This window comes from Oenanthe melanoleuca, chromosome 5 (genome assembly GCF_029582105.1).
Source record: "Oenanthe melanoleuca isolate GR-GAL-2019-014 chromosome 5, OMel1.0, whole genome shotgun sequence".
Classification (NCBI taxonomy): domain Eukaryota; kingdom Metazoa; phylum Chordata; class Aves; order Passeriformes; family Muscicapidae; genus Oenanthe; species Oenanthe melanoleuca.
This window is the reverse complement of record NC_079339.1, coordinates 9,809,109-9,836,483: the sequence shown is the minus strand read 5'-3', so window position 1 is coordinate 9,836,483 and position 27,375 is coordinate 9,809,109. Positions and strand designations below refer to the sequence as shown.

General features: G+C 48.8%; 1 protein-coding gene across 2 annotated transcripts; it reads left to right on the top strand.

The window, feature by feature from the left end:
• Positions 1-786: 786 nt before the first annotated feature.
• On the top strand, positions 787-25,595 carry CCDC9B (coiled-coil domain containing 9B). 2 transcript variants are annotated; one of them, XM_056494110.1, is made up of 14 exons: positions 787-1,122; positions 3,331-3,444; positions 3,840-3,944; positions 4,665-4,727; positions 5,118-5,282; positions 8,482-8,631; positions 14,396-14,470; positions 16,360-16,544; positions 17,870-17,931; positions 18,438-18,491; positions 18,913-19,018; positions 19,595-19,652; positions 19,967-20,776; positions 25,244-25,595. In XM_056494110.1, exons 1-13 carry the CDS (start codon positions 1,102-1,104, stop codon positions 20,744-20,746), a joined length of 1,938 nt encoding a protein of 645 aa, XP_056350085.1. In that variant the 5' UTR covers positions 787-1,101; the 3' UTR covers positions 20,747-20,776; positions 25,244-25,595. The 2 variants fall into 2 exon arrangements, with proteins under 2 accessions (XP_056350085.1, XP_056350086.1); XM_056494111.1 differs by lacking the exon at positions 4,665-4,727 and having other exon boundaries at positions 789-1,122.
• Positions 25,596-27,375: the final 1,780 nt, after the last annotated feature.

Below are 27,375 nucleotides of genomic sequence, written 5' to 3'. Positions count from 1 at the left end.
GTCTGAAGTTTATTCAGCCTGGAGGAGACTCATTGGAGTCCACAGCTTCCTCACAAGGGGCAGCAGAGGGGCAGCTCTGATCTCTGATCTCTGTGACCAGGAACAGGAGCCAAGGGAATAGCTGGAGCTGTGTCATGGGAGGCTTAGGCTGGATATCAGGAAAATTTTCTTTCCCCCAGAGGTGGTCAGGCACTGAGCAGTCTCCCCAGGGAATGATCATGGCCCCAAAGCTGCAAGAGCTCAAGGAGGGTTTGAACAATGCTCTCAGGCATAGGGTAGGATTGTTGTGGTGTCTGGGCAGAGCCAGGAGTTGGGCTGGGTCCTTCCAACTCAGGATATTCTGTGGTGAGGTAGGGGTTCATGTGGTGACCCAAGATGCAGCAGCTGAACTGCCTCAAAGCCCCACTGCAACTTGTGACTCTTCTGAGGGTTGTTTAGGCAGCTTTCAGACAGGGACTTATAGGAGTCCCTCTGCTTCGGATGTGTGTGTCCTCCTAGTCCTGCTGCCAGCTGGTGATGCCCACCCCACAGCACTCTCCTGTTCCTTCCTGAAAGAAAGGCCCACTTTAACAGTGGGGAAATCATTCCCTGAGAACACTGAAATTAAACAGAAAAAGGCAAATCTGACCCATGTTTTCCCATGCAGACTTGTGCACACATTCACACTCACAAGACATCCAGGACCCCAGATATTTCCCGGCCCGCCAGGCGTGGAGCCAGCCATGCATAACAAACAACACGACCCTGTGAATGGCCACACAGCGAAGCCAAGCTGTTTGCCTGATCCATCCGTCATTGTTCAGCCGGCTTTTCCCACTTTGAACGAGGGTTTGTGGCATCAGGAAGTTAAAAGGAGTCAGGAGGGGGGAAAGGGGGAGTGTTTCTTTTAAAAAGAGAGTGAGATTGGAGAGGAGGACACAGGCACTCCAAACCCTGTCTGTGCTTGGTATATTAGGCAGCCAGTGCTCTTGGCTGGGAGCCCAGACGAGGCTTTTGTAATCAAAACATGATCTTGTATGCTGTGCAACCAGTGCTGAGAAAGGCCGTCTGATGGCTCTCCTCTTTTAGCTCTGCTCTGGAATCCGCCGGGCTCCGCCGCCGATGTCCAACATGCACCGAGCTGTGAGTGCTGCTTGCGCGGGGCCTGGGAGGGGCGGGGGCGCTGGGGTCCCTCACCCCAAAAGGCCACGCGAGGACTTGCACTCGCTTCCTTCAGGGTGGCCTTTCGGTGGCTGTCGCTTTGTTTTCTTGCCTCGCCTGGCTGCCAGCAGGCACGGGGAGCAAACGAGCCGTACCGCACCGCGGGAGGGGTGCTGGGGGGGCGCATTTTGGGTGCCGGGGTTGACATCCCTCGCCGGGGTAGGTTGAGGTGGCTGGCTCAGGACAAGGTGCCTCCCGGGAGGCAGACAACAAACAGAAACGCAGGCAGTGCTGGATGGTGCCTATGCTAGTGAGGGCTTCGGTTGCTGCTGTCAAGGAAGAGGATATTTCTTAAATAGAGCGGATACATTTGCTTACGCAGAAGAGCGTTAGTACGGGCCGCTGCTGTCCCCTTTCCCTCCGCCCCCCCTCCCGCCTTTCACACTTTGCCAACCCTGCTGTCTCTAAGGTCTCGCTGCAGAAGCAGGCGATCATAGAAGTGTGTGGGAAAACACTTGACGCAGAGACAGTCTGGAGAGAGGTGTCCCTCCAGCCCCCAAGGAGCTGCGTAGCCAGTGTGTGTGTCACTTAGGAGGGGGGCTGTGACACAACGGGATGTCGTCATTTAACTGAAGCCTGAAGCCGATAGCTTTCCATTTTCTCCTTTTGTGACATTTTAATTTGCAATAGAATGAGGCCTCTCATTCCCTGGCTACGTCCTGCTCTTGGGGAGGCTTTGAGTTCAGCTGATTGCTGATTCAAAGCCATCGCACGTTTGTTCTGCCAAAGCCATTTATAACTCTCTGTCGCGGTGACATACGGGCACCTTGGGTCCCCGGAAGAGCTTTACTCTGGGGAGGGCACGGTGGAGCCACTTTCCATCCTGAGCATCAGCCTCAGCCCGGGCTGGAGCAGCGGGTTCGTTCCAGAAAGGGAGGAGAGGGCACGGCCCCCTGCTATCGGCTGGCTCGGGGCGGCAGCTGACGAGCAAACGCTGACTGGGCTGAAGTGTACAATGGGTGAGCCCCTGGGAGCTGAGCGTGGGCTCCGCACGCTGCCCAGCGCTTCGGCCGCGGGGCCCGGGTGTGCGGGCCAGCGACCACCTCTCGCCCACAGCTCCCGGCATTTGCTGAAGCAGGTTGTGCAGAGAGAAACACCTCAATGGCTTCGTTAATAAAGGGGAGGAGAAGTGCTGAACACCAGCAAACTTTCCTTCCAGTGACTTGTTTCCAGCTGGAAATGGAAGGACCCCCTCCCCCCCGGCACCAGCAGCGTAGACAAAATGCTGACAAATGGGCAGAGGGAGAGCAGCCTGACAGGCTTTTTCCATTTTTTGCTTTGAAAAGAGAAGAGCACAAATACAACCTCTGCAGGAATTTTAAATTTTTTCTCAGGCCGGTAGCTCTGCCAGTTTTCCTTCAAAAGAATCTGAAGATGAAAAGGGTGTGTTTGAGGGCATGCACCACTTTGATCCCACCCTCAGCAGCCAACACCCCAGAGCTCAGTAAACAGCGAACCTGCCAATTTAGTGCTCCCAGAACAGCTTCTGTTCAGGTAAACACTGAATTTGGCTTTAATCAGCCTTGCAAAAGGCCCATGGAACTGTATCCACCCACAAAGGCAATCTGCTCACCTGTCGCATACCCGATGATGAATGGCAATGGAAAAGCCATTTGTTTTCCCACAGATCTTTACAAAATCCCATTGTCCAGCAGAAGAATGTGTTGTCCCACCTGGGCACAGATATGTGCCCATGTCCCTGTGTCCTGGCGGAGCAGCCCTTGGCAGGGTCTGTTAGATCAGATACCACTCACTGGGGACACCAGTGGAGATGGGCTGGTGCCATGAGCAGGTTCTGCTGCCCTTCCCTCACTGATGTGTGACACCCAGCACACCTCCCCCATGCCTGAGAACACACAAAGGTAAGGGTCATGCACTGCATACAGATCAGCAGGGTGTTACCTCCGAAGCCCACTGACAGCCATTGGTGTGCGACAGCAGTGCTTTGCTCAAACTACCGCATTGTTGAACAAAAATTGTAAGAAAAGGAAAGGTCAATTCTGCCAGGAAAAAGTCAGAGAGAAGTGGTGGGGAAAGCCTCTTTCACTTCCCACCCTGTTCAGACAGAAGGAGCAGGTTTCATCCTGTTGGTGTGATGACTGAGAAGAGTTTTGCTCCTTCTGTTTCCAGGATGCTGCTGTGGATGATGCTGTGTTAAGGAAGAAAGAGCAGAAAGATGTTGAACTTGATAAGAAAATCTTGGCTTTGCGGAAAAAGAATGAAGCACTGATACGAAGGTACCAGGTGAGTCTGTGGGTCCTTACCTTCCCCATCTCTGATTTGCAGTCCTTAGCTCATAGTGTAAAGAAGATTGTCAGCACAGTCAAAATGACTGTGTTATATAGATACGATGTTTATACTGGAAACACTCGGAGCGGGTGGGCAGAGTTCTGCCTTTAGCTTAGCCTTTAGCTTAACCTTTAACTACAATTCTTGAGTTGCTTTGGAGAACAGTCACTGTCACTTGCCTCACTGCTGCATCATCACCTCACCCACTTCCACCTTCCTCTGCACCCCATAACTGGGACACAAGTTGGTCCACTCCCTTTTAGAGGTGGATGTGGGTCTGTTTAGAACTAAACGGTAAAATGAACAGCTTCCAGGTACAGGCTTGTGGTAAGGGGATATCTGTGTTTCAGGAAATAGAAGAGGACAAAAAACGAGCAGAACAGGAGGGAATGGCTGTTACTTCCAGGAGGCCCAAGCAGGAGGGACTCACTATTACCATCACCAAAGCTCACAACGTAAGTGGTGCCTCTCCTTCATCATAGGACAGCTCTCACTCCAGTCCTGCTGTTGCTACAGTGGCATTTCTAAGAGACACCATCCACAACAAAGTTCTTTGAGGCACAGGAAATAGCTCCTAAGCCCTGAAAAATGTGGGTTAGTTCTGCAGAGGTGTGTGATCAGAGTGATTTTAGGTGCCGCACGTACGTTTCCAGCCATGCCCAGGCACCTCTGCCCACACACAAAGAGATAACTGGCAGATGGCTGTGTGTGCAAACAGGCAAACTCGGCCTTGGACAGGTCCCAGGTGTCAGCATCGCTGCAAATATGCAGGCAGAGGGTATCAGGTGTGTGTGTGTGTGTCACTGGAGGCATCAGGAGTGCCTCTGAGAATGCCATAGGCTGGGAAAACTTATGGTCTCCTTAGGCTTTGGGAGTGAGCAAAGCAAGTGGCCCTGGGCCAGAGGCTGTGAGTCCCAGGTTTCCTTCCTAACTGGACCAAATCTGATAAGCTCTGTCCACCCATCCTGGCAGCGTGGGGCTTGGAAAGCCAGTCCCGCCTTAACCCTTGATGAACTCCTCTGCCAGAGCTCATGCAGAGCCTGCTGAGCCAGCCCACCCTGCTTTCAGCACTCTGGGCTGTTGGATCCAGGCCAGTGCATTGCTCCCTTCCCACCCTGGCCATGGCCCTCGCCTCTCTCGGGGTGCGCTGCTGCACACATTTTTCTCTCATACAGGACCTGAAAGATGCAATTACCCAGACTGAACACTATGGACAAGATAGCCCAGCCCTCTCGATGGTGAGCACCACCCTCAGCCATCCACTTGGCTTCCAAGGCCACCTCCAGCAGGACTTAGGCTTTCCCAAGCTAACTCAGTGTGCTGCACAAAGAGATGAGGATGACATTTCTTTCCCATTACTCTGGCATTTTAGTCTGAAATGTCAGATTTGTAAGTGCAAAGGATTTTTCAGCCCTGCTGTCTTTGTGGGTTTTGCTGCTGAGCAGACAACAAGCCCCTTGTTCCCCAGGAATGTCACAGCAGTGTGCCGGGCACAGAGAACTTCCTGGGGGCAAGGGCTGTCTGTTCTGTAGCTGCCTCCCCGCTTGTGTGCAGGTGTGTTTGGGGAAGGGAATCACATCCCTGAGTCAGGGGCCTGGATTTGCTGATGGAAATGGTTCATTTTCCAGGACAAAAGGGTGGTGAGTGAGAAATGGGGAAGCCCCTGTCCTACAAGCCCTGGGTTCGGCATTGGCAGTGAGGAAGAGGAAGAGGAGGAGGAAGCAGATCATATGTTCACATTCAGGATGGGGAAAAGGATGCAGCTGGCTGTTACCATGGACAACAAAGCAAAGGTGAGGAGGGAAGAGGATTGCTCTTACACTGCAGCCTCTTGATTTACAAAGGGGCTTCTGTTCTGCCTCTCAGTTGAGCTTTCTGTCCAGCGTGCCACATCCAAAGGGAATAGTTCCCTTACTATTTGTTTCCTCTCATTTCTCAGTTCTTCAGCACAACCTCAGAGTTAGCACATGCTTCCCTCTCTATATCAGATTCTCAGGAATCAGCTCTCAGGCCTTGCTAAACCCCTCAGCAGCACCCTCCACCCAGCCATGTGTAGGCAGTTTGCTTTCTGAGGGATCAGTCACCTTATTGCCTTCCTGGGCCACTCTGGTGTTAAACTGTGTTGCTGTGCCTGGAAAGAGGGACTTGCTTGGTGACACTAGTGTGACTGAATGAGGCACCACCATCCTTCCTGTTACCACTGCAAGGTCCTACCACCAGAGCTCCTCTGCTGTGCAGAGAACCACTCACATCCAATCCTCAATAACCTAAATCACAGTCAAGCAAAACGCCCCAAAGGAAAGCCAGCTGGAAAGTTGCACAAACTGGACAGAAGACCAGGGGTTTCCTTTGTTCCCCTGTTCTTTTTCTTGGCACACCTCAGATCAGTATTTTTAACACTGCCTCTGCAATCTGGGGCATGCCTCAGACATGAGATGGGCAGATCTCACCTTACAGCGTCTCTGTAAGAGGAGTGGTGTAATTCTGACTAAGCTAAAGAGCTGGTGCCAGAGTCCCATATATCTGTCAGGCAGGCAATGACCCAGGACAAGCCCTGTGGAGGGGAGGAGTTGGCTGTGCCAGGCACTGTGGTTATGACCCTGCTCTCTGTCCCTGTTGGCTCTGCATGGATGCTCTCCTCATATGACATCTCTCACTCTGGGAGCTGGGGCACCAAGAACCAAGATTTCCCAATGTGGGACAAGCAGGCTGGGAGATCACCCAGACTTAAAATAGGAAACAAGGAAAGAAGACACATGTCAGCAGACACATTGAGCAGAATGTGCCTTCAGGCGAGGCAGCTTAGCCAGAAGCAAAATAGGGAGGGAGGGAAGAAAGGAAAGGAGTAGTAAAGGGAGGGAGGGCAAAGGGTTATTACACACAAAATTGGTGGTCTCCCAGCCTGGATGGGTCTAGCTACCATAGCTCTGTTAAACAGCTCTTTCCTGTATTTCCTCTGAGTTTTCCTTGCCATCTGCTCAATAAATGCAGGGTTTAAAGGCTTTGCCCACACACCAGCCTTCACACCGTGAAGTGGCCTGAGGATGGTGTCACCTCCCTGTAATTCAGTGATGCTCTTTGAGGCTTCTGTGCTTGAGGTGTTTGGGTATGAGGTTCTTTGTGTTGGGTCTCACGAGGGACTTTCTCAGACAGTAAGTGATGAAGTCACCTTCAAATATCCTCCCAGTGCCAGACCTCCCAGGCAAGAGGTATCTGTGACCCTATTATGTGTCTAAAGGATGAGCCATCAACACCTAAACACTGAAGAGCTCTAGAGAACAGCTGTTGACTTAAGATGAATAAATGTTTGATGAACAACTTGTGGATTAATAGCTTGCTGTAAACCATCTCTGGGGTTACTTTCTTAATAAAAAATTTTGTTAAGTAGAATGCCAAATACCTCGTACCAGTGCTCTGGGTAGGGCAGAGCCAGGCCAGTCTCCAGTTCAGGCTCTTACCTCAGCAGTACAGCCTAGAATTACTGAACCCAAAAAGAAAGCTAGAAGTCCCCAAGGGAATATGTCACAAGGTTCCCACTGTGTCTGTTCATCTGGGGCTGGCAGGACATGCAGAGCAGGGACCACTCCTCTCCCCTGCATCAGACTGACTCAAGAACTATCTCTGCTGAAACAGCAAAATCACACAGATGTGAAAGATGAATAAACAAGAGAATGAGGTTCTGCTGCTGGAAATACTCCAGTGTCTCCTAAAACATTTATCATGTGCTAGGAAGCTCAATGACTGAGAAGCCATAAAAAAGGTCATGCTGATGGAGGCTGTGCACAGCAAGGCTCCCTCCACACTAACATCTGCACTCCTGGCACAGCCGAGGGAAAATGAGGTTAATGTGAGGCTTCTTGGTATCACATGTCCTGACAAAGACCCTGATTGCAAGTCTTCCCTACAAATCAGATGTCTGGGTGTGCTTTTTGTTTTTAAAAACAATTTCATAGCAACAAAGAGTTCCCAAGTTTCACTGAAGTTTCCTTGGAGATTTTGAGTACCTTTTAAATCAAGACTCCAGTAAATGTGAAAGCCCAAAGTGGAAAACAGAGTAAAATACACCATTCTTTAGAGAGGGAAGCTGCTGAGCTTTCTTCATCCCTGGTGAAGTTGAGCAGATTTCATAGGGATGAAGAGAAAATAGGTGGATCAGAGATAACAATGGAGATGACTTATTAAGTCTCTCATTTCCTTGTAAGGCAAAAATAAAAAGGCATGTGACTGACCTGAAAGATGATACTTTTAAATGAGAAAAAGTATGTATTGTATGTCTTTTTGTACAAAAGATGTGCTCATTTTGTGGAATTGATGGTTGAGAGCACTGGCAGGACATCAGCCAGCAACAAAGATCATTAACAAAATAAGAACCAGATGTAAATCCGTGTAGTAAAGTCATGACACTGATACAGATGGCTGTAAATAATATCTTAGAGGGGTAAACTGCCCTTGCTTAAAGAGTTTATGTATCAGTTTTCTTAAGTATTCCACTTCTGAATAAATAATTCCAGAAATATGAACACACACTGACTTTGAAATGATAAATTATCAAGTATTAATACACTTCAGGGGATTAACTGCTGTATGGACTAGGTTGGAGAGAAAGAACCAAACTGTTCCCCTTCTCTTCCATCTTCTAGGCTTATGCTCCAAGATAGCCTCACATTTTATTGGGATGTGTTGTGTGGGGAGGGGACACCTCACATTTGTTTCAAGGACAGAGACACAAACTTAAAATAAAACCATCCCTCTGTGTTCATGCTGCAGATTATCCAAGGAGGGTAAATTGCTCCATGCTGATGTTGTGCTCAGCTAAACACACCTCTGTAATATCACAGATCTCTTAGAATGAGGTGGCAACTTTATAAGCCAAGTTGGCTGACTGTTCAGCTCATTTTCTGTTCTGCCAGCCCAAAATCCTTTGCAGTTTGGGATGGCCACTCTCCTAGGAGGGCTAATGGAGGGGTCCTTACCTCAGCCTGTGCCTTCCAGGGCAAGAGGATCGTCAGTGAGAAACGCGCCGAGAGCTTCCCTGGCCCAGGCCGAGTGCCGGACCTGAGCGAGGAGGAGATGGACCATTTGGTGGCTTTCCGACGGGGAAGGAGGATGCAGATTGCCATTACCATGGATAACAAGGAAAAGGTAAGTACAGTGCTAGTGACTGGCCTGTAACCTATCCATGGCATCCACTTCTGAGGGTGGCCCAGCCACAGGATGTTGAGAGTCACTGTGTGTTAATAGTGCATCTGTATCTCTGCCTTCTATCCCTGTGAAAGAAGAAAGCCACGATCTTTTCCCTCCCCTGTGACCCTAGCTAAGCTAGAAGCCTCCTGAACACTCTGAGTTCATAAACAGATTCTGCTTTGGAAGGATTGATGAAAGCACTGCCAGATATGGGGCATGAATCTCACCTCCTCTCTCACCAGCTTCTCTTTGGAGCCACACAGCAGACTGGGACAGGAGCAGTGTCCTTCTGACTCACTGCATGACTTAAACGTTAACCGAGCTGGGCAATATCTGCCTCTGAACCACATCCTGCTGTGCCTAGCCATCACCTGCTGAGTGAGCTGGCTGAGCTTTGTTAATCTTTGAAACATACTTCAAATACTTCTTTACAAATACCTTTCTCTTTACACACACAGAGGCATGTGCTATTTTCCTCTTTGTGAGTTTGCACAGATAAGGAAGAATGCTGGAAGCAAACAGGGTCAGCAAAGGCTGTGTAGGAAAACAACACTTCGAGTAGCTACCAAACACACCCAGGAATGCTGGGAGACATCTGCAGCCCCTCTCTGGAATAGTGCCAACCATTTGCTGCTACTACCCATGCTCATCTTCAGCTTCTCCTCTTCCCCAGGGCTCACCTAGGCTCCAAGAGCCCAGGTGCTTCTTTCTGCTGGCTGCCAAGCAGCTTTTTGAATGCCATAAACCTCAAATGAGCTGCCTGATTGAGCCACTGGTAACCCCAGTAGTCCCCATGACAGACATTACTTCTTCAATTAGGCATCACCAGCACTCCTGTAATGGGAATAACCTGACTGTGCTGTTCCTTCCCTTGAGGTTGTCAAATATAAATTTCTATTTGTGCTGGGCAGCTATCTTCTGTTTAAACACTTGTCTCTGAGGTCATCAGGATTGGGGCTGTACTAGGAGAGGGCAGCAGGACGAGTGCCTAGATGTTTGCTTGAGATCCTGTGCTCTCTTTTAAGTGTATGGACTGCCCTGGAAGCACATCTCTCATCTGCTTTCATTATGGAATATGAAATTTGAGGCTGAGCATCCATAAATGTGTTTTTGGCAATGCCTTGCTCATACTAGCCTCAAAGCATCTGGATTCAGATTGTGCATGAGGGCAGGCCTAAGGCTACACTGGCTAAAGCCATAAAATCATCAAAGCTTAGAATCCCAGACTGGTTCAGCCTTGTTCCCTGGCAGCTCCATTTGATGTTCCTGCATCAGAGGAAGTAGTAAATAGATCCTTTCCTGGTCACTTCCCACAGCACAAATTATTTTATCAACCTGTTTCACATCTCCTTTCAGCTGTCTCATGTAACTTAAGAGATTGTCTCTATTTAGACTTGTCTGCTGTTCTTTATTTCTGATCATTCTCATTGTCCCTATTTGTGCTTTTGTTATTTTTACCATATTCTTTCAGTACAAGCAGACCAGAACTGCATGTATTCCAGCTGCGGGCTCTCCAGTATGTACTCAGTGACATAACAATGTTCTGGCTTGTTCTCTATTCTTCTCCCAACAAGTTTGCATTTTCTTTGCTTTTTTTTTTTTTTTTTTTTTTTTTTTTTTTTCCCTAAATAATTCAGCTAACATTTTCAGAGAACTAGTCACAGTAGACCAACATTTCATTCCTGACTGTTAATCATAGCTCAGGACTCATTACTGTGTGTGTGTACACAAGAAGGGACATTTTTCTCTGTGTGAGTTATTTTGTATTACTGATATTGAATTTCAGCTGTAATTTTATGATGCAGGCATTCAATGTCGAGATCTTTCGCAGCTCTTTCCGGGCAAATTACATTCTTTGCCCTGGATGATTTAGTATCATCAGCAAACTGTCATCCCTCTCTTCAGCTCCTTTTCCAGACCATTTATGAGCATGTTGAGCAGCACATGTTCCAGTGGCACACTCTTGCTAATCTTCTGCCATGGAAACCACCATTTTCTTGCCACTTTTTCTTTTCCATCCTTTAATCAGCTGTTAAAAGAGAAACTTCATTTTCATCCCCAAATCAATCAGCTGCTGGAGAGCCTGGTGGGGTGTCAGTGATGTTGGCTGGGTAGCTGTGTGTTAGGACCTGAGCTGGGACCCCCAATTCAGGGATTAACTTTCAGTCTCTCATTAACCCCAGCACAGTTCATCCTTTGGGCCTTTTTACCTTATGTCCCAGTTGGTTCCCTGCTCTTTTGGTATTCCAACAAAGGCCTAGGAGAAAGAATTGCATCCATCACTTCCTCTCCAGTAGCCTGGCCACTGTTAAATTTGCTTCCTCTTCTGTGCACTCGTCAAATTTATCCTAATAAAGTATTTGATGGGTGTCCTTGTTACCACACATTTTCTCTATTTTTATTCATTATGAAATTCAATAAAGAAAAAACCCAAACAAACAAAACAAAACAAAAAACCCAAAGAAAAAACTATTCCCATTTTTGCTGCCCATGGTGCCTCTGGCTAACCCCACACTGTAAGTCCCAGACTGCAGCACAGTTGGGGCAGGAGCTGCCAAAGAGGAAATGCAAGGGAAAAAAGATGCTTTCATGATCATCTCTTCTGAGACAGCCCTGGTGCCATTTCACTCTCTGTTAGCCCACAGGGCTGAAGGGACCAAATTATCTTGTCTCCTTTCAGAGCCCATTGCTCTACTGGTGCAGCTTCACGACCTCCAGTGCTACTGCTGGCTTGGAAGGGCCACGTCTGGGACCCATCTCTTCATGGCTGCCCCCAAACCTGCCTCAGGGCTATCCTGCATGTAGGGCTGAAGACAATCCTTCATTTTTAGCCCTAAAAAGCCACTCCATACTTTGGCAGTGTTTCAGGCCCATTAGTACATTAGAGCTGGGAGCCAGCAGCCCAGGACCAGTGGAGCACAATGGTTAATTAACAGGTTACAAATCATTTTTTAAATGGGCAGTTGATAGAGCTTCAGGGCTTTTAAATTGTCCTTTTATTAACAGAGTTTCCCAGGATGGTGTATCAGAAATGACTGTAATCAAGAGACAAAAGAGCTGCTTTCAGGGACTAACACAGAGGAGTTGGACTTGGTGCTTGCAGAGGAGAGGAACCAAACCTGTGCCAGGAGAAACACTTGCTTTTACATTGCAGATGGGAGGGGAAAATAGGCAGAGAGGGTGGCTGAAAAGTCTTTAGCTCCCTTCAGGCAGCGCAATTAAGGAGGCAGATTTTTCAAAAGAGTTATAAAAAAAATCCTCTCGTACTAGTTTCAAAAATCCTGCCCAGTGGGGAATCTGAACACTAGAAAAACAGCTTTAAGCTCCTGTAAAAATCTCCTCATTTCTTCAAGAAGAAATGCCACTTGTGGTGCTGACATGTGCCTGGAGAAGTAGGTACCAAAAGGTTTGTATAACTCATCTGATAGTCCTTATTTTTAAAAAAAGAAGGCATTGAACTAGCCCAGAGATGTGGAAGCCTGTCAAAGCTTCTGGAGAACTCCTAGTACAAACTAGTGCTTGGCTGGATAATGGCATCAGTATTGTCACCACTGCACAGTGACATTAGTTGGGAATATGTGTGCCAGGGAGTCAGAAAGACCCAGTGGCAGGAGGCATTTGGGATCCCAGGGGTGGTTTTGGGAGCAGGCTCTGCCCCACCCGGGGCCCCACCCTGGGCCATTCTGCACTGAGAAATCTTGGCAGAAACCTCAGGATAAACAATCATAATCTTCCTTGACTGCTTCATGCTTTTGTGTCCTCCTGCTCTGCAGGAATAGTTACACTAGGAATGATAATGTCCATGTCATTTTTCTTAATTTTGGGGGCAGAGGCGAAGGAGAAGAAAAACATGTTTTGGTCCGTCTTGGCCTGGGTGTGTGATAACAGGAGCAGCAGTACTGGGGCAGCAGGACAACAGGGAATTCTGCTCCTGAGCCAGTGCAAGAGCCAAGCTGACTGTTCTCTGCACAGCTCAGACCTGCTGTCCTGATACAAAAGAGCTACATTTTTGTGGTCTTCTCCATTTTCCACAGTGCCCTCTGAGAAGCAAAAATAGAAGCAGACTAAGGCAAAAGGCAGCTGGCTTGCAGTGAGAGTGTAAAAGAATGGAGGGTTGTGCAGTGTCTCTGTGACCCAGGTTTGTGGTGGCACTGATGAGTGAGCATTCCAAAGGGGACAGCCACTGGGATGCAGGGCTCTAGGACAGCAAAGTTTCCAGATTTCTGCTGTTTAATCTCTCTGTGAATGCTCAGTTTGGGACTGCAGAAATTCATTCAGTCTCTCGCTACAGGGTTCTTCAAACAGGTCTGCCAGAGCAGGTGACTTTGTGTCCAGAGGGAGTGTTTTTTGGCTCTATAAATTTTCACAGCAACATAAATCCCCAGTGTCATTTTTCACCATATCCCCTTTTGCAACAGGGAGGATATGGTGAGGGGCAGCTTCTCTGAGCACAGACCCCTCTGCATTTTTCCCAAATCCTCGCTGAGAAATCCCAGTACAATATATCTAATATTTTCCTTGCTATTTCCAAGAATCTGTTTGAACAAACCTCCATCTCTACTGGAGGTACCAGTCAGACCAGTGAAGCTGTCATGCACCAAGTGCAGTGAGACAGTTCATGAGCTGTATTGCCTCATTCCCACCTGCCTCAGACTTAGCATGTGTGGGCAATCCCCCAAAAAATATGTCCCCAGCTCATTCCCTGCATGATTCCATGGGGTACATGAGAACAAGCTGCAGCAGCATGAGTTGCCTTAGGAGATTGGGCAGAGCTGCAAGTATCGAGACTGATATCCTAAGTTTCCCTGTAAAACTAAAGCTGTGTCTGGTGAATACATGGAATAAAAGTTCTGTTTCCAGCCTGGGCTGGACCTCGCCACGCTGCTGCTTTCTGGAAGGGCTGAGCTGGCAGTTTGTGCTGCCACGTTCCTCTTTGTGTTTCAGTTCTGCTTGGCACTGCAAAATGGCAGCAGGACAAGCTCAGCCCCCCACAGGCCCAGCCCTGTAGCTGTCCAACCAGGCAGGAAGCCTTTCCTAAAAGATCTTTATGCTTTGCAGACTGTTTTTTGTTAAGACCCACTGCAATCCCACCCTGGCCTCTGACATGGCTCTATCTCTGTTATTCATTCCATTTGGGGACAGAGAACCCTTGGCTTGGCCCATGTTTGGTGTCTGTAGCTCACTAAGAAACAGATGCTGATTGTCACCTCCTGCCAGGCAGGGGAATATCAACACTGGAGCAGAGTTTGCCAACCTGATGGCAGCATGGGTAAACCCCATGGGAGCAGGGATGGACCCTGGTAGAAGGATGCTGTGTTTGCCAGGGAGTAAAATCACTCCTAGTTTGTCCATGCTGGGTTGTAGCTGCACCTCAGGTAGGCTCACAGATCTTGTACAATGAAATCCTAAAATGATCCAAATCTGTAAAGGTACCTGAAACTTGGTCTGCCTTGGAAAGAAACAGGACCATGATGGGTACCACTCTGCTTCCTGCCTGGGAGGAGGGACTTGTGGAATGCTTTTCTCATACACCCCTTACTTTCTGACTTCTTTTTTGTCTACGTCAGTTTGATTTGGGGCCCCAGAAACAATTGATCCTCTTTTGCTGATCTCTTCTGAGAAGTTCTTACATGTCCTGGGCAGCATAGGTTCAGGTCCTGATTCCTCTGCCAGGAATCCTTGCTTAATCCTTGAAATAATTCCTGTGTTCATTCTCTTGCAGGGAGAAGAGCGGAGAACAGCAGAGAAGAGGAGATCAGACAGTGACAGAGGCCCAGAAACTGAGCACAGCAGGAAGGTGAGTGGGGTTCAGGTCCCTTTGTGGGGACCCTTATCTTGGAAGAGGAAACCAGTAGAATGTGCCTCCCCACCACAGTCCTAAAAGAAGATGACCTTTGAGGTCTTTTCAGACCCAAACCATCCTGTAATTCTATGGAGCAGCGTTGTGCTCTGACGTGGCTCCCACTGTTCATTGCTCTCATCATCCATGCTTTCCTGAGCAGCTGACACACCTGGAAAGGTGACAGGGACCTGCCTCCACACCTTGTCATGGCTGCTCAAGCCCTTCACACAGCCATAGGGATGTTAGGAAGGGTAACATGCTCACTCCAGCACAGCTTTGGCTGGTTCCTCTCCCAAAACCGTTTCCTTGTGCATTGAAAAGCTCAGGCTGTATTAGCTACAGCTCTTCATTTCAGCAGAAGCTGAGTAGGATGGAGGCAAATTAAAGCACAGGCCTTCCCACTGACTGTTTAATGCAAAGCCTGGAGACATGCTGGCTCCCTCGAGCCTGCAGATGCTTTAATTAATGGAGCACAAATAGAATAACCCCACCTCAGTGTGATTCATTAGGAGGACACAGATGGGCTCTTAGATACTAATTCCAGCTGAGCCCCCCAGAGCAGGAAGGGGGAGCACAATAGCCTGTAGTCCAGCTAACCTCAGCTACACTGTAATTGAGGTGAGGGACCTGCTCCTCCTGCTCCATGGGCCCCCAGCCATTTCTGCCTCTCCCCATGAGAGAGCACAGGGATCAGCCTCAGTCCTTCCCTCACTTTTGGCTTTATGGATGCATCAGGATTCTTCCTGGCAGGACCCACTGAGCCTTACCATGGGGCTGGAAGTAGTGGGAAGCACTCCCAGGCTGTGCCCCAGCTGAGGGACAGTGCCTGCCCTGCTGTGCCTTGCCTTTCTGTGGACTTAATCTCTGCCTCCTTGGGGACATGGTGTCAGGTCCCCAGCTCCTGCCAGCTGAGGAATAGAGGAGCAATTGGTGCCACCCCAGCTCCAGCCCACGCAGTGTGGGTCACCTTGGTAACAGGGCTTTCAGTCCCTTCTTCCTGCTGCTTCTCTTACCCGCAGTGCAAGGCTGAGGAGCTAATTCCTCTTTAGGGAAGGTGTGAGGGTGGCTGGCGTGGAAGGACACGTGTGTAGGGTGATGAATTACCCACTGGTAATTAGCACCCCAGGACTCAGCTCAGCACTAAGCTATTCCCTACACACTGTTGCTTGACAACACACCACAGCCTGTCGGCTCCTGCTTCCACCTCATCCATTAACCTGACAGCTGGGCTGCTTCCCCCCCACATGCTCCATCAGCTCTGAACTGTCTTTCCATTAAGCTTTAAATTTTTGGGCAGTGTCAGCCCTTAACCAGTCTGTCATGAGGAGTGATAAACCAAGAGCCTTACAGCAGTGAAAGTAAAGAGCCCCTTTGCTCTGGGAATGCTGCTTTTGGGCACAGGATTGGCCCCAGCTCTGTGACTCTGGGCTCCCATGGTGGTCACAGAAGGCTGGCTTCCTTCCCTGCCTTCTCACTGTGAAGGATTTTACAGGCATAACTTTGATTTATGTATCCCGAAGTCTTCAGGTTGGGGAACTCATCATTCAAACCCTGTTGAGAGATGTTACAAGCAGTCCAGGAACTGACTCTTAAGTAAACATAAGTAAACCTTAGCAAAGGTTCCTCAGTTTTCCCTTCTGTAGAGCCAAACAGCTCCAGTGTATTTAGGTTTTGGGTAAAGCAGAGTCCTGGTGTGCACGCATCACTTCAGAGAAAGGAGCTGACCTTGTCCCAAGTTGTTTTCAAATATTCCTGAGCATTTGTGGTGGTGACAGTACAAAGTACCCTGAATGCAGCTGTTTCAGAACAGTTTTATTAAGCAGAAGCTCTTTTCCCTCCACCAGGATGGTGGGAAGCCAGTCCAGAAGTGCCCTGGAGACCTGAGTTTCCCCATGACTGGTCGGGAGCGCTCGGAGTACATCCGCTGGAAGAGGGAGCGAGAGCAGATTGACCTGGAGCGCCTGGCACGTCACAAGAATGCCAAGGGCGAGTGGCGACGGGCTTGGGATGTAGAGAAGACAGAGCACATGTAGGTCCTTCCCTGTCTCAGGGTGTTTTGCCTGCAGCAGGCCTGAAGCCTGAAGTGGTGGGATCTTGTACAGATCCTTATCAATCCCATGCTGTCATGTGCCTGACCAAATCCACACTGCTGCCTCTTCCTCCCCAGACCATGCCCGTAAGTGGGATCTGGTATCAGAGTGATTCTCGTGTTTTCTTCCTGATATGAGCTCTCCTGGGAGGGGGATACTATGTGCTGACAAAGATTGCCTGCCTTTGGTGCATCCGGGATATGGACTGTAGGAGGGAGGGGAGCATGAACCAAGGCTCAGTCTACATCTGGAGGATCCTCTCCATTTCCACATGGACAAATCTAATGGCAGGAGAGTACAGGTGCTCTTCCAGAAACATGGATGGATGAATGGATGGATGGATGAACTTGCATTGCTAGTCCACAGGTTTTATCACTACCCCCACTTGTTTGTGCTTTTTAAGCACAGGAGAGCCCAACATGCACAAATCCTCCCCACCCCATAAACTGAGCCTGTTCGGGCACTGCGGGGCAAGGGAGTCGCTTCAAAAGGCATCTGTGTCATACAGGGACAATGCTGAGAGCAGCAATGTGGGACAGCTGGGAATGGGGCTGGACACGTCCCTGCCTTAGTGACTGTCCCTCTGACTGTGCTGGGTCACACCAACTAGAGAGCTTTGGAGGATGTCTTGGAGGATAAGTTTCTGGGAGTGTGGAGTTAGGAACTGTTACAAAGGTTTGGTGATAGAACAGTTTGTACAGGATAGGTAGGTGGGACAATCCTTTGGCTGAGGAATGGAACCAAACACATAAATTTTCAGTCACTGAGACCCCAATAATTGGGGTGAATTGACTTAAGTGGGTGCTGAGTGTTGATGTTGACAGCCCTGAGCCCTACTGTTTTTCCAAAAATCCATTTTTAAGACAAAAGCCATAATTAAAACAAGCAAGACTAGAAGCCAATCAAATGGCCTGATTTTATATGGCAAGACCTGAAGCTACTTCAGATTATGTCTGGAAGTTTGGGAAGCTGCTTTTGAGTGTAGTACAGCTACACTACATCTATAGGATGTTCATAAAATTTCATATATACATATGGGTACTGATGTAAAGGTTTTAGAGATTCTCCTTTGGGGTAGAACTACCTCACAGCCTCAGTAGCACATGCAGCTTCAGCTGCTGCTTAGAAACTTGCACAGGTTTGCCTGTGGGCAGATGCGGAAGGGCCAAAGGCCAGAGCTTGTGTTGTGCCAGGGGCTCCTGCCCACGCTTTGCACACTGGAGGAGGATGGTCAGGTCTGACAATGCCTGTTTTTAACCTGCAGGTTTGAAGAGGACTTTGTTAAGGATGGGGAGCCAGCCTTGGATAATCCCAGCAATAAGAAAGGTTGGCAAGGGACACCTAGACTCTGTCCTGACGCTAGTGAACGCTGATCGTGCGCATCCCAGTGCCACAGCAGCTGCCGTGGCTGTCAGCTGTGAAGCTCTGCTTTCCTGGGCAAACACCTCTGAGCTGGGGGCTCAGCCCTCCCTGCTGGGCAGAGGGCTCGGGGGATGGGATTTGAGCAGTTGGGTGCTAGAGCTTTGGACCTTCCCAGGGAGAGCAGTGGCTTCTGTAACCTGGTACAGCACAGTGTGGAGGCTCAGCCCTGCCTCCTTTCCCACACACTCGTTTAAGAGGCAATCCTATTCCAGAGCACATCATTTCTGATCCCTGTGGCACATGCTGGCTTTTTTACTAGCATAAGTCCATCCTGACTCCTGTTTCTCAGGAGATGGACTGGCAAAACAAAGCTTTCCCTCATGACACCCTATTTGAACTTCAGGCTTTTTACTGCCTGTCCATTACATATCCTTACTCACTTTAGTGCATCCTTTCTTGTGTCCTTGCAGGGGGGAGGAATGCAAGGAAATTCCAGCACAGGTCCTTTCCTTCGGACGGGAGAGGTGAGTAAACCACAGGATTGTGTTATGTCACCCCACTAAATGCCAGACCTCTAATATCCCTCAGGGAGAGTGTTCTCTCCAGACACTTGTAGATTTGGAGAGCCTTTTGGAACACACCACATGGCTGCTCTCATAGCTGTGTGCAGGGGAGAGATCTTCCAAGAACAGCACAAGTAAGACCGTATCCAAGAAATAAGATTCAAAGAATTGGAATTTGGAATAAAAAAAAAAACTCACAAGAAACACCCTAAATTCTTGATTCATCTTTATTACTTTAGAAAATATATGTGCAGTATGCACAGAGCTTCAAAGGCTTCCCACCTCAGAGGTACTTTCCAAGGATACAAGGGTGTTGGCCTGTTCAGTGGTCCATCAGCTGCTTCTGCCTGCTTTTGCATGGCATTTCCAACCTGTTTTCTAGGTGGAGGGCATCATGGAGTGAATGTGAGCGACCCTGGTCCGAAAGCAGTGCCTGCTGTGAGCAGCCGAGCCAAGGGGAAGGACAGACTGACAGGCAGAGCCAGAAGGTGAGGAGCTGGCAGCACTGTCATGGTGTGCACATCCATGTCTCACTCCCTGCCTAATTATGTAGAGGCAACCTGGTCCAAGGCCTCACTACCCTCACATGGAAGTATATCCCACCTAACACTGCCCTCTGTCAGTGGGAAGCCATTGGTCCTTGTCCCCTCACTGCAGACCCTTGTAAATAGTCTCTCTGACTCCCAAGCTACTTCAAAGTAATTTTAGCCTTCACTATCTGCCTCTATGTTTGCTGTCGTGGACAGCACCTGGAACACCAGGGCACTGTCAGGCAAACAGGACCAGACTGTCGCAGGCATCTGCACAAGCAAACTTCATCTTCTAAGTTTGACTCAGCTGTCTGTTCTGGCGATTGGAGTGTATGTGTTCATTACAATTAGAATTACAACAACCAGTTCATTAAGATTTAGTTGTCTCAAATGAGTGCCTTTGGATAGGCCTGAACAAGGGGCTCAGACAAGGAACACATGGCTCTGGAAGGAATCCCTATCTGGATGTCAGGCAAGGGACAGTGGCTTTATAAGATCTTCAAGGCCTAAATTCTGATTACTTTTTCTTGACAGATGGGATGCAAAAGAAGGCGAGGACATGTCTCTTCTGAAGGATGACCTTGATGGCCAGGTAAGTTCCTGAGTTTCCAACTGGCAGCTGAGCCTTCTAAACACATGCACTATCAGGAAAATTGGAATGTAACCCATTTCCCTTTCTGGTTTTCGGTAACTGCTTGTCACTAACACTCCTCACATGGCCTGGTGTGACAGCAGCTTCACTGCTTACACTGACCCTCTTTCAGCACAACCACCTCACCTGTTCTGGTCCCTGAACACTTCTCCACCTACATTCTTTTCCCTCAGGTTTTCAGAACCATCACAGACAAGAAATAACATATGCTGGTATTTAAATAAGCTGAACTTAATACTTCCTTTGTTTCTCAGAGGAGCCTTGGTATGGACAGGCAGAAGAGCAGAGGTGACGAAGGGGTGGAAGAGAACTGCACAGCTGAGCTGGAGGAAAAGGGGAAACAGCCAAGCCTCCAGCATCACGGAGCCTCCTCCTCACAGAGGCTGCGAAGTGGGAAGGTCCAGCCTGCCCAGAATGGCCAGAAGGAGGAGCAGAGGAGAGCAAGGGGCTGCAGCACAGAGGTGTCTGTGGCCAGCACTGGGGACTCAGAGCCAGGGCCCAAACCAAGCAAGGAAAGTGTTGGGGAGGATGCCAACGGGAATCCAGGCACTGCTGACATCTCCCAGGAGAAGGAGTGCACTGACAGCACTGCTTCAGAGAGCAGCCTTCAGAGCACTGTGCAAGGCACCAGGCCTGACAGTGAGGAGACCTTGTCACTGCCCATGGGAGCAAATGGAAATGGAGCTGGATTGGAGATACAGCCAGCTTCGGAACAGGAGTCCTCTGAGAACTCTTCCAACAGCCATGGAGGAAAGCTCGACACAGAAGCAGGAGACAGACTGGATGCAGATCAAGGACAGCTGGTGTGCAAAGGAGGGGAAGAAGTGACCCAAACCACTGCTCTTGAGGAACACGCACTTGCACTGAAAGGAAGTGAAGATGCTGAAGGCACTGAACACCACGAGCCTTCACCCCCAGGGAAAGCCAGCTCTGACAAGACTGTGCCTGAGCAGGACACGGCAAAATCCCAGTCTGGGGAAGGGGACCAGCCTGAGGACTGCAAGGACAAGGACAGTGGGGACACTCACAACTAGCAGATTGCACCAGCTTGCCTGAGACATAAGGTGAGTCATCTCATTATTGTTCTCAGCCATAGCACAGGGCCACATCTCCATTTTCTGTGGTACAATGGCATCGTACCAGATAACTGTTCAGAAGTGTTCATTAGCTGTGCTATGGATCTCAAAGGTAATTAAATCTGTGGATCCCAAAGGCCTGTCCTGGAGTGGGCGGGGAAGGAATGTCAGACAGAAAAATTTAAACAGAAAATTGGGCTGCTGAAGTTGGTTGATGACATACATTAGTTAGGGCACATACTGATCTATTCCTGGGAAACTATGACCTTAGAAAGGATGGGAGGAATAACCTCTGTGGGATGAGTTTATTTCTGTCTCTGGCATGATCACAACTTGAGGTCAGCGTGGTCCTTCCCCAAAACACTTGCAGAGCCACAGGGGCCCGCCTCGTGGACAGAGCTTGGGAGAAGGTTGATTGTATGTGGGATTCTCTTCCCAGTAGAAGGTCTGAGAGTGCTACACTTTGAATTACAGATGGTAACACTAATGTGCTGGGCAGTGTATAAATACACAGGGTGAGATGATTCCTGGTGCAAAGGCCCATGAACCAAACAGAAGGAAGGGAGAACAGAGCCAGTTATGGAGCAATGCTCCAGGTTTTACACAAACAATTTTCTTCCATCAAGGCAAATGCAAAGCCAGGAGAAGGAACAAAGGATGACAAACACAAAGTTAAGGTAGAAATTAGGAGGAGGGGAAAGGAGAGAGGGTAGGGGCTCTTTGCAAGGTATGTTTTTTCCAGGCAGTGTCCCACAGAGCAAGACATCACACTAAACAGAGATGAGCATTTTCAGAGCACAATCCAGTTTGCCTAACATGGGAGTGACTCTCAGGATACTTCTGCCTCTCTCCTGCACAGTAACAGGCAGCAGCTCTGTTCCATAAGTAGGCACTTGAGGCAATGAGCTGCTCAGAGCCAGGCAGGCAGATCCCCCCACCAAGTGCCTTTCCCAGATTCCAGAAGCTTTTCTGCAGACCCTACACAGCAATGTGTCCCCCCAGTGTTGCTCAGTATTCCTCCCAGAGGTACAAATGAGCTTAGGGGTGAAGTGGCTAAGCTGCTAACAAAGACTTTCCCTATAATCCAATCCATATAAAAGGCAGGGAGAAGTGCAAGCGTCATAGTGATTTCAAAAAGACAAAGCATCAAGAACCAGCAGGAGCTGGTTCTGTGTTTGAACTAAAATTCCTTCAAGTGAGGGAAATTAATTCCAACAGCATTTAGGAGAATGTTATGAAACACCTGGATGGACTTAGTGGGAGATTACTGTCCAGCCACGCCTCTCCAATCTACCAAAATTCCCACCAAATTAGAGGATGAAGGAATTAATGACTACTTTGCTCACTCAGGATAACTTTAATTAGACACCAGCTAGGAGAAAACAATAAATTAGAGTGGTCCATTTTCATCTCAGCAATGGAGATTCCCATGGTTTGGTAATAGGGCCCTGAGTCCACTTCAGAGCTCAGCAGGTGTCTGTAACAGCTGGAAACATCTGTACTTGGTGATAACGATGTGCTGGCCCCCGCCCTGCTCGTGGAGCCCGTGTCCCACTCACATTAAATGCAGATCTCACATCCCTTCCTGCAGAACTGCAGCCCTGTGCAACCACCACGTGGGTTTCACAACTCCCCCTCCCAATGTCTATTTATGGCACTAAAAATCTCCAGCACCTTCAAATCAGTGGGAGATGCTGTGCAGAGAGTGTGGTGGGGCTTTCATCCTTCGCTTCAAATAACAAGGAATAAATATTTACTCGAAGTGCAGGACTGGAATCCCTGGAGAATGTCCAACAAGTCCCAGAGAAGTAAACGATACACAAAAACCACAGAAGCTTTTCCCTGAATTCTCTTGAGAAAATTAATCTTAACATCTTTAGAGAAAATGCAGATGGGGGTAGATTTCCAGAGCAGCTCCAGGGATCTGACCTTGCAGCACTGGCTGACGTAAACAGGAGTGGGGCAGGCAGGGCCTGAGTGCTGCAGGACTGAGGAGGTCAGGAGAGGTCGGCTCTGATGCAAACCAGTGCCCAAGGTTGGTGCAGGAAACAGCACAAGCAGAAACCAGCACTTCCCAAAACAGTTGTGGAGCTGCGGAAGAACAACCACCTTCCTCGAGGTTCAGGAGACAGGAAGATACCATCTGCTGGTATGTTTGGGGAGTTGGCCTAGGACTGGCAGGGTCAAGGGCTTGCCTTGAATGGTGTTGGCTTCCCTGGTCCTTCCTGCAGCCCACAGCACCCTCTGGAGCACATCGTGTCATGGGGAAATTCTGAATTCCCAGGGCATCTCTGAGTACCACCTAAGTGGAGAGCTTAGTGTTTATGCAGAGTCAGAGAGTGGGATTTGACATAGTTGTCTCCATATCTCTAGAGTGATGGCACAACATGGGAGGGCAGTGTTAACATTGGAAAACATAGAGATTCTGTGGGAATGCTGCAGGAGACTAAGGACACACAGGGAAGGCTCCAGGGCTGTTGAGGGAATGTTGTTTAGTTGAGGAAAATGAAGGCAGAAAGCAGTAGAATTGTGATCTCTGTAGATATGTGGGTAGTGAACACCAGCAAAGGGTAAGAAACATCCAAGCCAGAACACAATGCTGGGACATGGACCATTGTATTGGAGAAGCCCAGGAATAAATATGGGAAAATTAGGAAAAGGTGGCTACCTGTCAGGGCACTTGGAAGCTTGCCATGGCTGAATCCTAAGGGCCATTTATTTACTGGAGTTTAATATGTCTAAACAATTCAGGGCTCTGATGGGTGAGCTGCTGCCGTTCCAAACCCTGGGAATCTTGTATCTATCCATAGTTGTTCCTGCTATCCCAGACCTTCATCAGCTGTGCTCAGCTGCAGCTTCAGGGAGTTCTGCACATCCCCCATCACGTGGAGCCTGCCAGTAGGTCTCACAAGGACCTGCTGCTGGCTTGGCTGTGAAGACCATCCCAGTGGCATCCCCCAGGCAGGCTGGGAGGTGTGAGACAGAGAGCAGTGATCTGCTCTCCTGTGACACTGACACACAGAGGGAATTCTGCCACTACAGAATTCCCACTCTGCTGGCAGAGCCCAGGGAGCACACGGGGGCATTGCTGCCCTGAGCCCTAGCTCACAGCCAGCCCACAGCTGCTCCACCGGCCCTGGAGCTGCATACGGGAAAGAGGATACAGTGGGAAATGTGAGAAAGGCTAATCACTCTGGCTAATTACCAAGAGAAGTAATGACTTTAAAGCCCACCAGTGTCTTGGCTGTAAAGACTCACTCATGCATGGGAAGAAGGTGTCTATTGAAAGGATAATACTGCAAAGCAGGAAAGGGAATTGTCTCCTAGCACTGAAACACAGTCAGAGCCTTCTGAAAGCAGCAGTGATCAAATAGATCCACAATAGGGAGAACTCGTGCTGGAGTCAGCTCAGACTCATAAACCAGATTACTTTACAATATCTGGACCACCAAGTGTGACTGACAGTCTGCTTCTGTCCCTTCCCAGTCACATTAAATCCCAGTGTGCTGCCACAGCACTGAGCAGCCCTTGGCAGCAGGACACAGCCAGCCCTCACTGCTGCAGACAGACAGAAGTAATTAAATCTCTAGCAACAATCTCATCTCAGCTGTACACAGCATGAGTGTGTCAGCATCTCGGGTCAGATTTCAGTGCAGTTCCTTATTAAATATCTGTGTCTTTAGATGATTCCTTAAGAAGTTGTTGGTTTTTTTTTTATGCAACCAAGCTTCCTGTAGCCTCTCCTGCCTTTGCAGGATTTCATGTTTTTTTAATATCCCGCTCCCTGACCTTTCTTGGGAGCTTTGGGTGCTGAAATCTGCATCAGCAAAAGGCAGATCTACAGATTTAAACATGGATACAGGAAAATGCCAGCTCAGCAATTCTGAGCAGCATCCAAGCATCTGGCAACTAGAAAAGAATAAAAAGTCTGCTTTCCCAATTAAAATCAACATGTCTGGGGCTTGAAGCAGCTCTAGAACAGCAGGCTCCACTCACAGGATAGTTTTTCTTTAGGAAAAGCTGATTCAGCCTCTGCCTTTGGGGTTCACAAGTGCTGCACACCCAGGCCAGGTTCTCCAGGAAGGATCATAAAGCCCTACATGAAATTTGCCTCTTCTCTTGTGCTCCTGGTACTAAACCAGCACACACAAGAACACATCAGGATTGTTGTTCCTGAGATATAAGGAAAGAATAAAGTTGATATATCCATCCCAGAGGAGGACTGAGAGTGTTTAATCCAGACTGGTAGAGTCAGCTTGTCCCCTGGGCTGCAGAGCCCCCAGTGCTCCTGTCAGATTTGGCAGCAGGTATCTGGGTTATGCCCCAGTGGTGCCTCCCAAGCAGCCCCAGCCGTGCAGGAAGGGCAGGGTGGAACTCAGCAGACATTTTAATTTACAGCTCAGCAGTTCCCTGGAGACTGATAATGCTGTAGCTGTCTCTGCTCTCGTTTCGCAGGATAACGTGCTGGAGGCGGTGGAGGAGAAGAGGAGCACAAGCTTGTCCTCACTCTTTTACCTTCTATGAAATCAGCTTTCAGCACCTGCCCAGTGCCCTTCAGCAACATTCACAACACGTGGGGTCCCCATCACCACCCCCACCCACAGTTCTGGCATCCCCCTTCCCTATCCGTGTGTCAAAGGACAGGGAAGGGTGCACACACTCCCACCCTACAGAGAAAAACACCATCACTTATCTATTTGTTTGGCATATATTGCAGCTGCGTGGCAAGCCAAGGAAATGTCTACTGGATGCACTTTATTTTATTTAATGACTAATTCTTTTTTAACTTATGGCTTGGGTTTCTGGGCACACACCCTGTTTTTTTCCCCAAAGGCTGGAGGCATGTACCAGAGGCTGTGCCAGCAACTGGAACAGCAGGAAGAGGTGACTGGCAAAGCAGAGGGCTGAGGTGTTAGGGTGTAGTTCAGTAGCTGGGTGAAGAAGTTGTATTCAGAGCTCTTGCACTAGAGGTTTGCATGTGGTTGAAGTGTTGGCAGAAGTGTATGGTAGTGGCAGGGGCTGTGGGGCATGAGCAGGATGGATATATGGATGGATGGAGCACTTCTGACAAGCACAGATCAACCCCAGCACCTCCTCCTTGAAGAGCCTCCAGCTCCTCCCCTTTTAGAGGCTGAGGAGTACATCAGGACAGTGCTTTGTGCCAAGGAAGGTGGCTGCTTGGGTGACCAGGTGTGTGAGTAACTCAGCCAACTCTGTGCCCCCTTCCCAAGGGTAATCCCTGCAGCACGGCAAGGAGGGGGACAGCACAATAATCTTCCTCCTCCACCACACTGCCCAAAGCAGTTGGCAGCAGGACCCAGGCCAAACTGGAGCTGGAGGTCCAAGACTTCATATCAAACATTTTCACCTTCCTGGTTGTGCCTTCCATAGCCTTGTGTTTGAATAAGAGAGCAGGAATCCTCTCTAAGCTGCCCTGCAGACCTTCTGACCTGGCCTTAAAGATACCTTTCAAATGGAGGATCTGGAGGAGCTTTATAAGCACAAACATGCAGGAATTCCAGCTGCTTGGCTTTCTAGTTACAGCAAGCTAGGACCCAGCTGGAATACAGCTACCAGTTAAGGAGAAGGCACAAGGAATTACACAACATAATTTCTGACTTCTGAATGACAGGGCAGAGCGGGCATCACCCTCACTTCAAAGTGCTGCTCTAAAATTTGATGCCAGAGTAAGCATCCCTGGGACAGGTATGTGTGCAGACTGCCTGGAATGTCCTGCAGGATGTTGGCTGACCAGGCTAGCAGACTGCCCTGGAGTCAGGTTGGCTCATGTGGACTGAAATACTCTATGCTGCTTTAATAAACTAATATTTGCACAGACAAACATTTGTTTTTCCACGTGACTTAGACCCGTGACACCTATCATGAAGCACAAGCCTGGGAATTTCCTCCCTGTGCCAAATTCAGGAGACTTTACTGGCATCACACCAGGTATTATCAAGAAACAGAGTGTGCAGCTTTTGTGTTTTATCAGTAGAAACATCTCTACCCCACCAAAGCCCAGACTGGGTTTATCTGGACTTACCCAAAAGATAAAAGAACAGATAAATAGAAGATTGTAAAACTGATCCAGGTCCTGGAGCTTCTCCATCACTGTTAAAGGCTGATTTTCCTTATCTGCCTGGATCAAAAACCTGCTTGCAATTGTTTAGTTTTTTAATTTATTATTATTTTGTACATCAGGTCTCTGACCTGACTCTTGGTCCAGTCAGACTGAGTCATTACCAGCGTTTCCCAGGAGCCAGCTTGCCTCATGGTCAATGGAACACACAGTCTCAGCTCAAGAGCTGTTGTGTCACACAAGCAGTTGGACACATGGCCAGGCAGGAATTTTACATTGTCCTGGTTCAGTACTGTGTTGAAGAGATAAAAAACCTTACTGCCCTAGACTCCATTCTGAAACAAAAACCATTACTGGTCCTCCATTACCTCCTTTTTTTCCCTTTCTTCCAAATGACTTTTCAGGTAATGATGCCCAGGAAGGACTGAGTCTGATCCAGGCTCCAGGGATGGGACTGGACAGGTTGTGCCTGTTCTAAGTGTATTTTTTTCCTGCTCATTAACACTTT

Coding starts and splice junctions, on each gene's coding strand:
- CCDC9B (XM_056494110.1), top strand. CDS start 1,102: ATGTCCAACATGCACCGAGCT. Junction 3,445..3,839: donor CACTGATACGAAGGTACCAG/GTGAGTCTGTGG, acceptor TCTGTGTTTCAG/GAAATAGAAGAGGACAAAAA. Junction 3,945..4,664: donor CCATCACCAAAGCTCACAAC/GTAAGTGGTGCC, acceptor TCTCTCATACAG/GACCTGAAAGATGCAATTAC.